Below are 16798 nucleotides of genomic sequence, written 5' to 3' on the forward strand. Positions count from 1 at the left end.
CAAGGCAGGAAAACCCCACAAATTTACAATAAATTATTAAATTAAAGATGTATCATTTAAAAATGTATATTTTTTTGTAATGAAGCGAATTTTAAAAAACTGTTAAAAGGTTAAAGAAAGTAGATTTCCAGGGGCACTGAGCAAATTTTTTTTAAAAGGGGGCAGCTAGGCCAAATAAGTTTGGGAACCTCTGGACTAAAAGAAGTAAATTGTCACTTAAACGTGAGATCAGTCTAATTCAAGAGTCAGAAGGAACTTTAGAGGCCATGTACTCCAGCTCTGTTATTTTACAGATGAAGAATTATGGATCATATGAATTGGGTGACTTGCCCAAAGTCATACCAGAAATGAGGAACAGAGCCAGGATACAATCCCAGATTCTTGAACTCTAAATCTAGTGCTCTTTTCACTATTCCATATCAATGCTTATCTATCATTACATCATCATTACGTCTGCCACTCACTGGCATCCCAACAGAAAAGGAAAAATTGATCTCATTTCTGAAAGATTAGCTCTTAGCTCAGAGCTAATATTAACAAGAAATCAGTCAAGGATCATGTTAATGCTTGAAAAACCTATCAAAAATGTATCCGGACAACTTTTCGAAGAGAAACATTTTATTGGTATATAAGCACCTTACAAGGTAAATAAATGATTACGAAGTGTTTTGAATTTTATTGACTTTGCAGAAACTAGATAAAACAATCTACAGGGAGTAGGGTTATAAGAACAGTATTTTGTTTTCTTAAAACTGCTACAAAGAATCAGTACAGAATTCAGAGGGTTTGGCCCTCAATCCTGTAGGAACAAGGTGCAAAGACAAGAGTTCCCAAGCCTCTTACCGTCACAACACTACCATCAATGACCGATTTTGTAACATCACCCTTTCCTTTCTTCTAAAAATGTCAATGCCTGGCACATGGGCTATTTAAACATCGAAAGCATGTGGAAAATACTTATTTTCTAAGAAACATTCCCAACTACCACCAAAGACTTTTGTTATGCCTCTTGAAATAATTGTTGGCTCCCTCAAGAAGTGGGATCTAAATATGGGAGACACCATTCATGAAAAAGTCTATGCCAAAGAATCCTGAAGCTTTTTGCATAACTTCAGAGAGAGTTTGCTAAATTCGAATCTCATTAGGGTGGCTCTCAAAAATCTCTCTCTGAAAAGGTAATTTGCTACATGTATTCATTGCAAAGTACACACATCCCTACTGAAAGATAGAAATGGACAAAGTGCAAATCATAAAAACTAATTATCTCTCTGGAGGAAATGAGCCCCCCTCCCAAAGTCAGCAGGGTTAAAACCAGTTGATAATCACACAGCTTTCACCCAAAACTAATACATAAAAGTGACTGTGATGGCAAGAAACCATTGGTGCAAATTTCCATACATTGAGCTCGACTGACGTATATCAGAGAATCCAAGGATAATATTCGTAGGCTTTTAAGAGTGCTAAGTTCATCCTAAGCTTGACACTAAAAATCACAAAAGAAGTAAATAAAATCCCTATGGAAGGCAGAAGAGGCAGTGTGATATGGTAGAGGGCCAGCCTTGGAGTGAGGAAGATCTATGTTCAAGGCCTGCCTCTGATAAATACTAACTGGGACTGTGGGCAAAGTGCTTTCCCAGTCAGTCCCCCAGGTAACTATCAATTGACTATAAATAGACTATAAATTGCCAATCTGCACAAGTGGAGGGACTTCCCAACACTGGTAAAAATCATAGCTCTAGATTTAAAAAAAATTAAAGTACTTCTTTCTTCATTACTGTTGTTTAGTCATTTTCAGTCGTGTCATGATCCCATCTGGGGTTTTCTTGGCAAAGATACTGGAGCGGTTTGCCATTTCCTTCTGGAGCTCATTTTACAGAGGAGGAATCTGAGGCAAAAAGGGTTCAGTGACTTGCCCAGGGTCACAGAACTAGTGTCTGAGGCCAGATTTGAAGCCAGGAAGATGAGTCTTCCTATCTCTTGGTCTGGCACTCTATCCTCTGCACCACCTAGTCGCCCCCACTTATTTCATACTCCACTCTGAAATGGAACAATTGTCTTCTACCTTTTGGTCAAGGTAGCAAGGCCTAGTGGGGGGAAAAATACTGATTATACATCTTGGCTTGAGCCCTGGCCCTGACAATGCGTAACCCTGGCTCAGTCACCTGATTTCTTATGGCCTAGGCTTCCTCATCTATAATATGAGGAGATTGGTGTTAATGACTCATAAAGTCCTTTCCTAGCTGCAACATCCTATCACTCTACTGACAAGTTATGAGATATTTTAAAAGTGATTATTATGCATTTTAATTTTGATAACATTTATGTAATTTAATGGCTACATGTAACCTGATTTTTTTTTCTGTTTTGCTTTCTGGAGTAACACATGATAGTGTACATAGAAAAATGTCAGTCTATCAAACAGTTTTTAAAAATCATGATAGTCTTTTTCCTTTTCGGAATAAATCTACTTTGAGCTTTTGCTTTGCTAGACAATCCAGCTCAGATTTGTTCTGCAGACTGCAAATAAGGAGGACCAACTGTACTTTGAGTTGAGGTTCCCAAGTGAGAAGTGAACTTGCATTGCCAAATCTGAACTTTTCCCCAGTACAAAGTTGCAAGAACGTTATATATCCTTTTCACTCCCCACCCTGAAATAAAGTGTAAGCTCCCTGAGGGATGGGATTGCTCAATGTGTTGTCTTTCTAGCCCTGGAATCTGGCATAGTACCTGACATATAGTAGACAGCCTAATAAAAATGTTTGTTGAAAGTAAAACCAAAAGGCAAAGTTACAAATACAAAGGTGACAGGTGATGGCAAGAAATTCATGAGCCCAATGGGTTAATGGGTCTGAGAGTAAGTTTAATTGGCTACAACCTTTCTTAAGACTTTTCAGCTTTCCCTCATTAAGATCCCTACATTTATAACATAATTAACACGTGTGGGCCTCAAATTGCTGCAAGGACTGTCTGTGTTAATGAGCTTGCTGTTTTGCTCATCCAGGCTGTGGATGATTGATGAACTCCTAGGAGTAGTGAAACTGGGATATTAATGAATGATGAAAACTGGCATTACTGTAAACATTTGCATTAATCCCTTTAAGGAGAGTGAAAGAGAAGGAGAGAGGAAAGGGAAGGAGGGAGGGAGAGAGAGGAGAGAGAGAGAGGGAGATGCTTTAAAGTGCTGTAGAAGGCAATGTCACCTAAATGTAGAGTGGATTGTGAAACCTGATCACAGTGTTTTCTCAGCCATAAATATAACCCTCACCTTTGTCCATCTGTCCATCTCCCTCTTCTTCTCTACCCCCCCACCCAAGTCAAATAAGGACATTCCATTATTTTTGAAATTCCTATGAAAACTGAAGCAATCATTTGCACAGAATAGTTTGCCTTGCCAGCAAGAGCTGCTGCTTGACTACTGTAACTAAGGCTTTCCCTTTGGTTTCACTTTTTAGTTTAAAGGATCTTCTTATAATATTTATTTGTAGAAACTTACATGCAGACCCTAAATAAATCCCCTAATAATTTTTGGCTGATTGTTTTCAGAGAGAAACTCTCTGGCCAATTAACATTGGCTAGTTTTCTGACTGCTGCTCTGTATAGTTCTCCTGGTTACTTTCACAAGGAGATTTTATCTTTCGTGCTTGGAACATTTTCGGATATCTGCTGGTACTTGTCATCCCACCAGCATCGTTAAGCCTTTGGTGTTCTGAATTTTTGGGTCTGCATTTAGGCAAGGGAGTTATTCTCTTTCTCCTGCTCCAGAGGAATCAAGCTCTGCCCAGCAGATTCCATTTGGGTGTGGCCATCATCCAAAACGCAATCTTCTTCAGTTAAGAGCTTACTCTCAAGAAAAAAGGCAGATGTGGTTTCCATCTCAGTTCCTGCTGGGATGGCCTGAAGCTGGGCTCTTTCTATTTCTTGCAACATGGAAGTGCCCCCTCTAGATATACTTTCACTGGGTCCCACTGTTAGCAGCTGATCACTTTGGGGAACTTGACAATCGTGTGCTTCAGTATACCAGACACTGCTAGTGGCTTCTGCCTCTGTTTCCTCTTCTCTGTGTTCTCCTGAGAGTTTAACACAAGCTGGCTGAGGACCACAGTTGCTCACTTCTGGCAATTGCATCGAACTTGTACCACTGATCTCTTGACTGGAAGGAGAAGACAGATTGGCACTGATCTCACCGAAAGTGCGCTCTTCCCAATGGAAAGTGGATGTTGGTTTGGCCTCTTTATTCATTTGGGTTTCTTCTTCCTTCTTCCCTTTCCCACCTTCTTCCCCCTGCTGGTTCACATCATTCTTCATAGCTTCTCCTCTTTCCTTCTGGGCAGGATCTGTTGGCACCTCAACAGTCACTGTCAACAAGTTCCTGATCTCACTCAAGGAGTCTGGGGCAAGGGTTTTTTCCCCAGACTGGTTTACATTCTCAGGAATTCCTACCAACTCGATTCTAAGTGTGTCTGTGCTTAGGAGATCTGCCTTTTCCTCTTGGGATGAATCATCTTGGTCAAACATCCTAGCAATAATCACTTTCTCATTGGTGTTTAGAGAAGGGCTAGACAGCAGGAAAGACATGCTTTCCTCTCTGGCAGAGGGGTATGCAGAGTCAGGTTGGGCTTCTGGGTTCTTCTCCTCTGATGTGAGGAACACTTCATTGCTTGATGTTTCATGGTCTGAAATTTCTTGCAGGCCTGTCAATGATTTCTTGGCGGGACTGGCCTGGTTGGACCCAGAGGGGGTTTTTAGATCAGTTAAGCTGGACACACTTTCACATGGCAAGGCCATATTGTCCTCAAAAAGATTGTGCTTCTTGAGAACAGCGGCTTCTTTTATCACTGTGTAGGAACAGAAAATGAAATGAAAAGTTTACATTCCACTCTGGATATTATATTTTCAGCCAGAACCCCAAGTACCCTCCCAACAAAATCCCACACAATCTTCTAGGTCTGTCCCAAGTCCTACCTCCAGCATGAAACCTTCCATGGATCACACTAGCCAGAAATGTTTTCTCATTCCCCAGAATCCTTTCAGCCCTTAATACAGGCATAACTCACCTGAGCTTTCATGTGATTGGGGTATAGGGTCTAGCTCTAGAAAGAGGCTTTGAGATAATCTTGTCTAGTCCTCTTATTTTATATAATTTACTTCTTTCAAGTGAGCAACCTTTTCTAGGAAGTCTTTCCTGATCCACCTTAATGCTAGTGCCTTTCCTCTATTGATTATCTCCAATTTTCCTGGCTATATCTCATTCATACATAACTGTTTGCATGTTGTCCCTCCCTGTCCCCGTTAGACTGTTAGCTCCTTGAGGACAAAAGCTGTCTTCTGTCATTCTTTGTATCCCCAGTGTTTAGCACAGTGTGCTTTGTATCCTCTTTTCATGGCATGTAGTAGGAACCTAATAAATGCTTATTGACTCATTAATTAACTGTTACACAGTGCTATTATTTAATTGTTGATGTATGCATGTCTCATTCCTGCAACTAGGTGGATAAGATCCCCGGTGGCAGAGACCTATTTTGTACTTCTTTTCTATCCTCCCTGAAGCGCCTAGCACAAGGGGAATATCATAGTACATTTCTTTTGTTTGTTTGTTTGTTCTTTAGGCAATCAGGGTTAAGTGACTTGCCCAGGGTCACATAGCTACTAAGTGTCTGAGTCCATATTTGAACTCATGTTCTCCTGACTCCAAGGCTGGCACTCTATCCACTGTGCCACCTGGCTGCTCCACATAGAACATTTCCAGTAAATACTGTTGACATACATTATGAGGTTCAAGAGTTCTGCTCAGACCCTCCCTTTCATTTTCCTTCCCCCTTAAATGGCCTGAGCACATGGAGGATGAGAGAGCCTCTTTCATCTCTCCAGGGTTTTCCCAGTGAAAGATCTGACCAGACCAAACACTTAGCCCCAGTAATCCTGGGTTGTTCTACTAGGACATGAGGCATTTTGGCCAATAGATCTCTTCTATAAAGGGGTAATGTGATACCCAAGGGCCATTTTTATAGTGGGCAGGCATGTTTTAGTCATAGCAGGTTTTCTAGGTAGCCCACACATTATACTTCTACCAGAATCTTCTCTACCCTCATCCGTATCCTCAATATGGCACAATTCTTGCAGGACTTTGGGTACTAAGTAGTCAGTAATGATGACCTTTAGGGCACTAGGTCATTATCTTTTATCTTTTGCTCCTGGTATAAGTGAGTGATCCTGTGGTGTGGTGGAAAGAACACTGAATTTGGAGTCAGGGGACCTGGGTTCAAATGTCATTTCTGTCACTCACCACCTGTCTTACTGTGGCAAGGCATTTAACCCTGTGGGCCTTAGACTCCTCATCTGTAAAATGAGGAGATTGGACTACGTCAGCTTCTATGAAGGCAGCTTGGTGTGTGAATAAAATATTGGACTCAGAGTCAGGAAGCCCTGAGTTTGAATCCTACCTCAGACACTCACTAGTGGGCTAACTCTGGGTAGGATACTTAACCTCTCTCAGGTTTAGCTTCCTCATCTGTAAAAACAGAGGTAATAATAGCAACCCAGAGCTGGTGGGAGGATCAAGTGAAAGAAAATATGTGATGACTTTGCAAATATTAAGGTGCTTTATTAATATTAGTTATTTATCAAAGGTCCCTTTCAGGGTGAAATCTATGATGCTCTGAAAATGGTAGCTGGCACTGATGTGATTAAAAAGATCTTATGATTTACAAAGGACTTTATGTCCATTAATACATCTGATCGTCTGAGACAGGTACCTTGACTAGACATATCCCTAATCTCTGCCTGGGTAAAGCAGGGGGGAGGAATGTGATTAATCTCCATAGCTGAGTGTAAGCAGCTCTTTCCATTGGAAAAGACTGATATACAGCCAGGAAGAAGACTCTTCTTCCCTTGTCTGAACTGCACTGACAGTGAGTCTCATGCCTGCTTAGAGGAAAAAAAGGACGGTCTGGGTGTCTGCCTTTATTTGAGGTCATCCAGATCTTTTAAATAGGCAGGTGTCTGGAAGAAATTAATCTATTAGCTCTTCCTCTCGTGCTCTCATTTCTTTCTTCCTCTCTTTATGCCCTTTCTTCTCAGGAAGCCCATATAGATCTTTCCTTTCCCCTTCTGTATCTGTTGGTAACAGACTTGGCTGATTCCTTGCATCCTGTTTTGGATTTCCCCCTTCCTGATTGGAGCCCTCACCTCTGAGCATACCCAAGATCAAGAAATGACCCTTACCTTTTATGGTTTCATCAAGGAGGGTCTGATACAAAATCTCCTCATAGACATTTTCAACTTGGATCACATTGGTGTGATCTGCAAAGATGAACTGCTCATATTTCTGAAGCTCCTAGATGGTTAGAGAGAAAAAAATGAAGAGAAAAAAGGTGTGAGGTGATGGTTATTTCAGGAGAAATTGTAAATGAGAGCTACTGTATGTAAGCTCCTTGAGAGCAAGAAGGGAATTGGGATTTTTTTTTGCCTTTGTAATCCCAGTGCCTAGCAGTACCTTGTAGTCCATCAACAAACATTTTTAAAGCATTCACTACATGCCAGGCACTGTGAATATACTAGGTGTTTAATAAATGCTTGTTTAATTGAACTGAATTGAGGACAAGGTAATATTGATCAACTAGATCGGGGGTCAGAAGACTGGAATGCAAATTCTGGACTCTACTACTATCTATGTGACCTTGGGCAATTCACTTCATCATGCTGGGCCCCTCAGTTTCCTCGTCTGTCAAAAGAGGGGGGTTAGATTAGTTGGCTTCCAAGTTTCCTTCTGGTTCTACAGCTATGATCCAATGGACAGTTCATTGGCTCTAGTCTGGATCTGTAGGATTTAGAGGCCATCTAGTCCAACCCAAGCCCCAGAGAAGTGAACGGAATTGCTCAAGGTCACACAGTAGTAGAAAGCAAGGAGAGCATGGATTTGACCTCAGGTCCTTTGACTCCACATCCCCAGTGGTCTTTCTAAAAGATCCACGTAGCCTTCCTCAAAGATAGCTACCGCCAAATATTTGAAAAGTTCTTAAATGGAAGACAGATGTGACTTATTGCCGTGCAGTTCCGGAGTGCAGGACTAGGAATAGTGAGAAGAAGTAACAGAAAGGCACTTTTAGATTTGATGTAAAGAAAAACTTCCTAACAATTAGTGCTGCTCAAAAGTAGAATGAAGTACCCTAACAAAGTAGCAGACTCCCCTCTAAATAGAACTGAAAGTGAAGGCTTCTCGGGCATACCAGAAAGATGATTCCTGTTCAGGTACAGGCTGGACAAGATGATCTCAGAGGTCCTTTCCAAATCTGAGATTCTGTGATTTGACTTAAAGAGCCCAGACTGAATGTGGAAAAGCTATAGACAGTGTGGTACCAGAGATAAGAGCAATGGATATGGTATGAAAGGACCTGAATTCCAATCCTGCCTCTGACTTTGGACAAGTTACATCATCTGTGGTCCTCAGTATCCTTAACTGTAAATTGAGGGGGTTGGACTCCATGGTCCTTAAGGTTCCTTCCAACCCTAAATCCATGATCATATACTCAGTTCTATTCTCAGTTCACATTATCTGGGATCCTGGTAGGGAGAAGAGAAAAGGAGAAGGCTCTATTTGGATGGGGTAGATGGTTTATTCCCTTGGGTAGAATAATGTGATGCCAATCAGTGATTAAAGATCTCCCCCCCTCCCCCCACTCAATAGGCCTCAGGTGGGGCTAGTTATGGGAGGCTTGATTAGAAGCAGGCCCACAGCTTTACTTACTAAATGCTAAGCCCCAGGCCTACACCCTTTCACTGACTGGCCATGAAGCCCTTGGGCCCTAAGAAGAGTAATATACCCAGAAGGTAGCAATTAAGGTCAGAATTCAGCCCAATGAGGAGAGAAGTAAGAACTGCAAGGTGACAGAGCTGAGAATCTGCAGAGACTAGTGAGCTATAGCACTCTGAGAGCTATGGAGAGATGAGAGAACAAAGGCAAGCAAAGTGGGGCTTTTTGCTGTTTTTTCTTTTGGAATGCTTCTCAGCCCTAAGGCAATCAAGTGCCTTTGATTGAGTCTTGCCTTTGTTTCAATTAAGAGTCTTTGATGACCTGCTTAAGTCACATGAGTTTGAGTCACATGGTTGTGACACCCTTTGACCCTGAAGAAGTGTATATATACTCTGAGGTTAGCATTTTGCTTTGGGGCTCACTCATTGGAAGACTGTTTGTGTGATTCTGCCAGATGAGACACTGGGTAGCTGTTAAGGAGGTCTGCCTCCCGGCTTTGAATACCCAGATGTTGGTGCTTCTCTCTCTAGTAACTATGTGTATATTGCTATGGACAGAGAGAAGCCCCTCTCTGCTGATTTGTGTTATTTGCTCTGTTTATATAATTTCTATTTGTGTTTTCTCTGAAGTTCAGGGTGCTGACTTTTTCTCTTGAACTAAGTGAATGATTGATATATATATATACACACATATATTATTATAACATATATTATATATATATATGTATGTACGTTTAATTAAAGTGAGATTGTAAACCCCTTAAGGTTGCTTTCCTTAGAAAAGCAGATCAAAGAACCTGTGCTGGCAGCCCCCCTGTGTGTTGGTGTTATTGGCCTTACACCTCCGTAGCAGCTGCTAGCATCATTGTTGTTACAAATACCAGCTGGCCAGTTTAGATTCCCTTGGTTTTGAAGGCAAGCCTTTTGGATAGCTTCATCCAACTACATTCACATCAAGGCATTGTGCTAGTTAGGGTTGTGTTTGAAAAGCATGAGAGGTTACAGGTTATATATAGCTGAAAAGTCTCTGTAGCATGGTCAGGGGATCTGTATATCACAGGGGAGTCTATCTCTCTTCTACAATGGCAAGAGTGATACCCAGAGGCATAGAAGCTGTTTCCATGTAGCCTTGATTCTCTATGGGCTCCTACAGAAATGCTTTCAGTACCCAACTATCATTCTTATCCCATTACAGAGGAATGAGGAGCTAGAACTCACCCACCAGGAAGGGAAAAGTGATAAAGCATCTCACTGAGTGTCTATTATGAAAGCATATATGCAAAGCAGTAGACAGTAACTACTTCCAAATGGCTCCATTGTATACTGTTCCCCTCCTCTGAGAGACCCTGAGCTCTTTCAATCAATAAGTAAACACACATTAAGGTTCTACCAAGGGCCAGGCACTATGCCAGACACTGGGCATTCAAATACAGGGAATGAAAAAAATCTTTATTCACAAAGAGCTGAGAGAAGACAAAAGACAATTTATAGGCGCTGAGGGGACACAGAGTTTACTGGACATGAGTGCTAACACTAGGGCATGGAGGAGGAGTCAATTAAGCCAAGGGAAGAGGGAGATTAGGGATGCTATCCAGGAATCTGGAAACTTTGCTGTAGGTTTTTACCAAAACACATATTGTGAAGTCTATTCCCTCACCCAGAAAATAGAGAGTAAGCATTTATTGATTACCCACTACCCACTGAGCACTGTTTGGACCATGTACACCATGGTCCCCATTCTGTGGGTGTCACCAAGTATGATATGCTAGAGTTTCCAATGCCCATTTGCACTGTCAGGTTAGGCTCTCAGATGGCACCAGCTACTTCTCCCCTCATGGTTCTACAAGTAGCCCTAAGGGGTCAGGGATGGTTTTCCAATGGTATAACTCATGAGTTTCTACTTGCCAGCAGCAGGGAGAGACTAAAACTCATACTCAAAAGATTGGCCAATAGGAGCTGGTCTTCTCCCCCTCCTCATTACATTCAAGAGGGAAAATGAGTATTTTGTGTTGAAATGTTCTTAATATAGTAAATATTGATTAAGACCTCATTAGCTTGTAAGTTTTTGGAATAGGGGCATAATTGCACATTTCCCCACCAAGGTTAACCTAGAACAGTAGGTCTCAGAGAAAGGGGTGGCACCATGGCATATACCAGGATCAAGGTGATGGCCTTCTATCCCAGGGCAAGACCCTCACTATTCAAAGCTGACCCATTTGTTAAAGAGTGACAGACCCCAGTAACTATCAGATCTATCACAGAGTTTGGAATTCAGAAAGCACAATTTTACTTCTAACTCTCAGGCGGAACTGATGAATAGGCCAGAGATCCTAGCCAGAGTCAAGGTGATTTTGTTCATAGGTCCATAAATCCAGAGGTGGAAGGGACCTAGGAGGACTCCTTTCATATGTTATCCTCCCAAGTTAGAATGTGATCTCACTGAAGGTATGGATTGTTTTTCTTTCTGCTCTTATCTGTATTCCTAGCACTTAGCACAGTGCCTGGCACATAGTAAGTGCTTCATAAACGCTTGTTGACTTAACTTATTGCACCCCCTCATTTTACAGATGAAGAAAATGAGGCTCAGAGAGGTCAAGGTCATACAGGTAGTCAGCTTCAGAGGCAGGATTTCAATCCAGATCCTCTTATTCCAGTCACCTATCTTCCTACTGTACTCCTTAACACACAGCCTATTTAAGCTACAAGCTAAAGGAAGAACATGAGAAGCATGGACCTCCTATGCTTTACCATACATGTGGTAACACTGCCTTCTTTTCTTCTCTCCCTCTGGCAATACCACTAATAGCATTCCAATCTCAGTTTCTAGTTTTTGGCCAGGCTTGAAAATGCCTTCCTCTGAAGGCGTTCCTGAAAATCTTTCAATCCCTGCCTGTCCTGCTAGGCCAGTGGCAGAAGCAAACAGCAGCATTTTTTCCTCCTGAGCCTCTGTTTAGGAGGTCACATCTCTTCTCTTTCCTTTTTTGGGGAATAGATGAAGATTGGGGCAGAGGTGTGGGAGGTGAGGAGCACTGAAAATGAAGGTTACCACCAAGCCTCCTTCCCTCTGGTTTGCCAGTGACACACATCCCTTCATTCAACGTACTCATTCTCTTTCTGTGCTATGCATATTAAATAAATCCAGTATGGCCCAAGGGAGGTGCTGATTTCTAATTCAATTCTGTCTTTGTAGGGTATGTTCTCTCTCTCTCTCTCTCTCTCTCTCTGTCTCTCTCTGTGTATACCCCCTTAGACTTGTTAAAATGAATGTTTTCCATGTGCTCGCTAAGCCTTATTAAATCCCCCAGCCATCTCAAGGAAATTCATGTTGGTTCATTGGCCAATGTAAAAGATACCAAGTATCTGAATGGGGAGAAGTGTTGAATTATACATCCAGGATCTCTTCCTGGAGCAGTGATCCACTTGGACCCAAGAATACCATGAAATTATCAAACACCTTGCTGGATACCTTCCAGCCTTGTTCTACATTATTTCCATTCCTGCGCTCTAGGGTCAAGTGCCACTGGCTTCCATACAGTCCCTGAAACATGACACTTTGTTCCCCATTTTCTTCCTTCTGCACAGGTTGGCCCCCATGCCTGGAATGCACTCCTTCCTTACCTGGCCAGTTTTAGATTCCCTAGTTTCCTGACCTGTCCCACCCCCTAGCAGCAAGTGCCCTTAAATACCTTCAAGGTCTTCTGCAGGAAGCCTTTCCCCATCCCTCTTAATTCTAGTGGCCCCCTCCGTTGATACTTTCCTATTTAATACCTTGTAAATAGCTTGTTTGTACATATTTATTTACTTGTCTCCCTGATTAGATTAGGAGCTCCCTGAGCCAGGACTGTCTTTTACCTCTCTTTGTTTCTCTTATCAAAATTCCTGGCACAGAGTAGGTACTTAATCAATGTTTATTGACTGACTGATTGACCTTGCATATACAAATCTCCACGTATTTATTATGGATATACTATATATCTCCTCCAGTAGGATATAACTTATTGATACCAAGGAGTGGTTTGCTTTTGTCTTCCTACGCCCTAGCACACAGCACAGCACCTGGCACAGAGTTAGCGTTACTGGGGAGCAGCTAGGTGGTACAGTGGATGGAGCATTGACCTCAGTCAGGAAGACCTGAGTTCAAATTCAGCCTCAGATACATCTGTGTGACCCACCCCCCCCCAATAATAATAAATGTTTATTGATGGCTGGATAAAATTCAAACATACTGAATGTACAAAATTCCCTTGGATCTTGTACCTGATCAAAAAGGAGATAAGGTCAGTGTGTACAACTTGTCCTTAATGTGCTCATCCTGGTTTCCTAGTGAAGACCACGTTTTTGTTTGTTTCTTTAAATATACGCACCTAAATTCCATTGAGGGATTAGGGACTCGACCTGTGATTTCCTTAGCATAGTAAACTCCCAGATGAGGAAACATCCTCTACCAATACAGATCCCCATCAGTTTTGTAACCTCTAGCTTTAGAGAGTGGCCTAGGGGTTCTGAGAGGTTAAATAATTCCTCCAGGCTTCCACAGTCAGTATGCTTCAGAGGCAGGCTCTGACACTAACTACTTGTGTAACCTTGGCCAAGTCACTACCTCAATCTGTGCCTCAGTTTCCTCACTTTAAAATAAGGAGGTTAGGGGAAGCTAGGTGGCGACGTGAATAGAGCACCGGTCCTGAAGTCAGGAGGACCTGAGTTCAAATCCAACCTCAGACACTTGATACTTACTAGCTGTGTGGCCATAGGCAAGTCACTTAACCCCAATTGCCTTGCCTACCCCCCTCCAAAAAAAAATAAGGGGGTTGTACTAAATATGTGTAAAATCTCTTAGCTCCAAAGCTATATGAAATATGATCTATGATCAACTAAGATGATCCAAAGGCTGTTTAATTTCAAATGACAAGAAAAAATATATTACTTTTTGATTAAGTTAATGAATGGGAGTGGGGAGGGAAGAGGAGAAAATTTAAAATTTGTGGAAGTGAATGTTGAAAACTAAAAATAAATAAATTAACTATTATAAGTTAATGAATGAGGAGGGGAAGGAAGAGAGGGATTCCATCTGTCACTGTTCGCCTTAGACAAGTGGCCAAAGCTCTCCAGGAAATTTGATCAAGGGCCTACTGTGCCATTGTGTCTGTACTGTCCTAGGCACATGTGCCCCAGTAGGCATCATGTCGGGCAGTGAATACTAGGTGCTGTCTAATAAACACTTAAGAGGCAGTGGGGGGTTGGGTCACTGGGAATAAGTGAGCTCTCCCTGGAATGCCTACTGCAGGGAGATTCCCTGGTCGTGATTTACTAAGGTATTCCTTCTCTGGCCTGGTCTGACCTTGCTTCACTGTCATTCTCTGTCCTTCCACAACAAGGAATCCCTTAACTCCCACAGCTTTCCAAGGGTTTCCAGCATGTGAAAGTTCAGGATCAAAACGTACCAAATCATATCCCTAATGATCAGCTTGATAAACCTTGCAATTGCTCATGCTGGAGGATAAAGTTTCACCACAGATTGCAATCATAGAAGCATCTGGTTTAGGGAGTCATTCAGTAATAGGGTATGAAGACATTTGCCTGCAGGTCGCTGGTTTACAACAGGTGATCACCATTCAACAGCTGTTCTGTGGAATGACTCGGTGGCTTTTATCCAGTGTCTTGCTAATAGCTGAATAGTTTGCAGCTGCTAATAATGGAATTCTTTTTTTTTAAGCAACCTCAGAGGAAAGCCAAAGCACATATATGAGACCCATCCCCCCACACTCTAGCAGTGACTATAAATGAGAGTCTCCATTTAGACAGTGGATAGGGAGTTGGCTTTAGAGTAGGGAACGCCTGGGATTATGTCTGGCCTCTGACACATATTGGCTATGTCACTTGAGCTCACTTAAACCCTCAGTTGATCTGACCATTCTTGACAAAGTCACCTACACTAGTGCCTACACTTTCTCTCCTCTTAGTCACTTCTAAACTCTGTGCAATTTATCTTCTGACCTTGGCATTAAACTGGAAATTCCTGTCTAAAATTACCAATGATTCTCTAATTTCCAAATCGAATGGCCTTTTCTCAATCCTCATTCTTGACTCTTTCTGTACATTTGACTACTTTTTCCTCTTGAATACCCTCTCCTCTCTCGTCCTGTGATACCGTTCTTTCTAGGTTCTCTCCCTGTCTGATTGCTCCTTCTCAATCTCCTTTGCTAGTTCTTATATCTATATCATGCCCATTAACTAGAGGTGCACCCCAGGCTCATTCCTGGACCCTCTTCTCTTCTCCCTCTATATACTATCTGACTTGTGATCTCATCAGCTCCTATGCATTTAATTACCAGATAATTCCCAGATCTATATAGTCAGCCCTTGTCTTTCTCCAGATATATAATCCCACATTACCTTTTTGACATCTAGAACTGGATGTCTCGTAGGCATCTCAAACTCAGTTTGTCCAAAACAGAACTCATTAGCATCCTGCCCAAACTCCCCTCTCTTCCTAAATTTCCTATTACTGTTGAGATCACCACCAAATTTTCCCAGTCACCTATAACCCTGGTATCATCCTTGACTTTTCCCTCTCACTTGCAGCACACATCTAATCTATTGTCAAATCTTCTTTCTACCTTCACTGTATGGCTCCTGTATTTCTTCTTCTCTCTACCCTACCATATTAATACAGGCCCTCATCATCACCTTGCACCTAGAGTATTGCAGTAGTCTCCTAAATGGTCTCACTGTCTCAAGCCTTTCCAACCTATCATCCATTTAGCTTAGCTGCCAAAGTGATCTAATCTTACTACCCAACCCCGCCTCCAAACTCCTGTGGTTTCCTGTTAGTTCCAGATCCAACATAACTCCTCTTCAGCATATAAAGCCAATTACAACTTGGCCACTTCTTACCTTTCCTGTCTTCCTACTCCTTACACTCCTCCATTCACTCATCATTCAAGCAACACTGGCCTACTTGCTATTCCTCCTACGTGACATTGCTTCTTCAACTCTGTGTTTTATGTAGTCTGTCCCCCATTCTTAGAGTGTTCTGACTCTTCACCTCTGCTTCTTAATGTTGCTGGCTCCCATCAAGACTCAAATCTCACATTTATCAAGAGGTCTTTCCCAGGCCTTATCACTACTAGTACCTTACTTCTGAGATTACCTTCTCTCTACTCTGTATGTATCTGGCACATGTATTTACATTTTGTCTCCTCCATTAGAAGGTGAGCACCTTGAGGGGCAGTAACAATGTTTTTGCCTTTTTTTCCCTAGAATTTAGCACAGTTTCTGGTTCCTAGTAGGCTCTTAATAAATCCCTGTTGGCTGACAATTTCTCATTGCCCCCAGGAAACTTTCTAAGAATCTAAACTGCAGAAAAGATATCAACCTACCATGGTAGAGGGAGTTCCTCACTGGAGATAAGTTTTGGGAGAAAAAATGACTCCCTCCAAATGGAAAGAGATTTTTTTTATGATAATACCATACATATGAAGAATATTAATGATTCAGTAAAAAAAATCTTCCGACTCCCAAAGTATAACTTTATAGATTTATGAAACTCTTTAAAAAAACTTATTTGTTCTGAGATGAAAAAATGTCATCCTCAGTTCCTTATTCTCATGTGTTTTGTGCCATAGTCTTTTTCTCCTACATACCTACCTATGTAAATAAATGACTTCTAGGTCATCACGGCCAACACAGAGTGGTATAAACAATCCAATGATACCAAGGAGACCAGGGCTCCCAATGGATGCCAAATTGTTCTTTGTAGGCCTAAGTCTTTTCCTCCCATTGACTTGACTGGGAAAAAAAATTATCTTGGACTCCATTATAACCTTGATAATGGAGGACAGAGAAAACTATTATGGATGCCCCTTGTTATATAAAGTATTTTTTAAAAAACTACATATGTTTGTCATATTTAGAGGAGACATGATTTGACACATGGTATCTCAAAGCTGTAGCAACAAAAATATGACAGCAAGATCCAATGGTGCTCAGCATCCAGATAAAATATACCCCAAATGAAGAAGTTGGGAGGAACCATTTTCATTAAGTCTTT

General features: G+C 41.7%; 1 protein-coding gene across 1 annotated transcript in view; it reads right to left on the bottom strand.

The window, feature by feature from the left end:
- Nucleotides 1-597: 597 nt before the first annotated feature.
- Nucleotides 598-16798, bottom strand: part of NIBAN1 (niban apoptosis regulator 1) — a 211020-nt gene continuing 194819 nt past the window's right edge. The window contains exons 13-14 of the mRNA XM_036758153.1: nt 7222-7333; nt 598-4835 (exon numbers count right to left, since the gene is read on the bottom strand). Coding sequence (XP_036614048.1) covers nt 3727-4835; nt 7222-7333 — 1221 coding nt within the window. The 3' untranslated portion in view covers nt 598-3726. The remainder of the gene's footprint in view (nt 4836-7221; nt 7334-16798) is intronic.

The sequence above is a fragment of the Trichosurus vulpecula genome, chromosome 4, assembly GCF_011100635.1.
Source record: "Trichosurus vulpecula isolate mTriVul1 chromosome 4, mTriVul1.pri, whole genome shotgun sequence".
Taxonomy (NCBI): Eukaryota; Metazoa; Chordata; class Mammalia; order Diprotodontia; family Phalangeridae; genus Trichosurus; species Trichosurus vulpecula.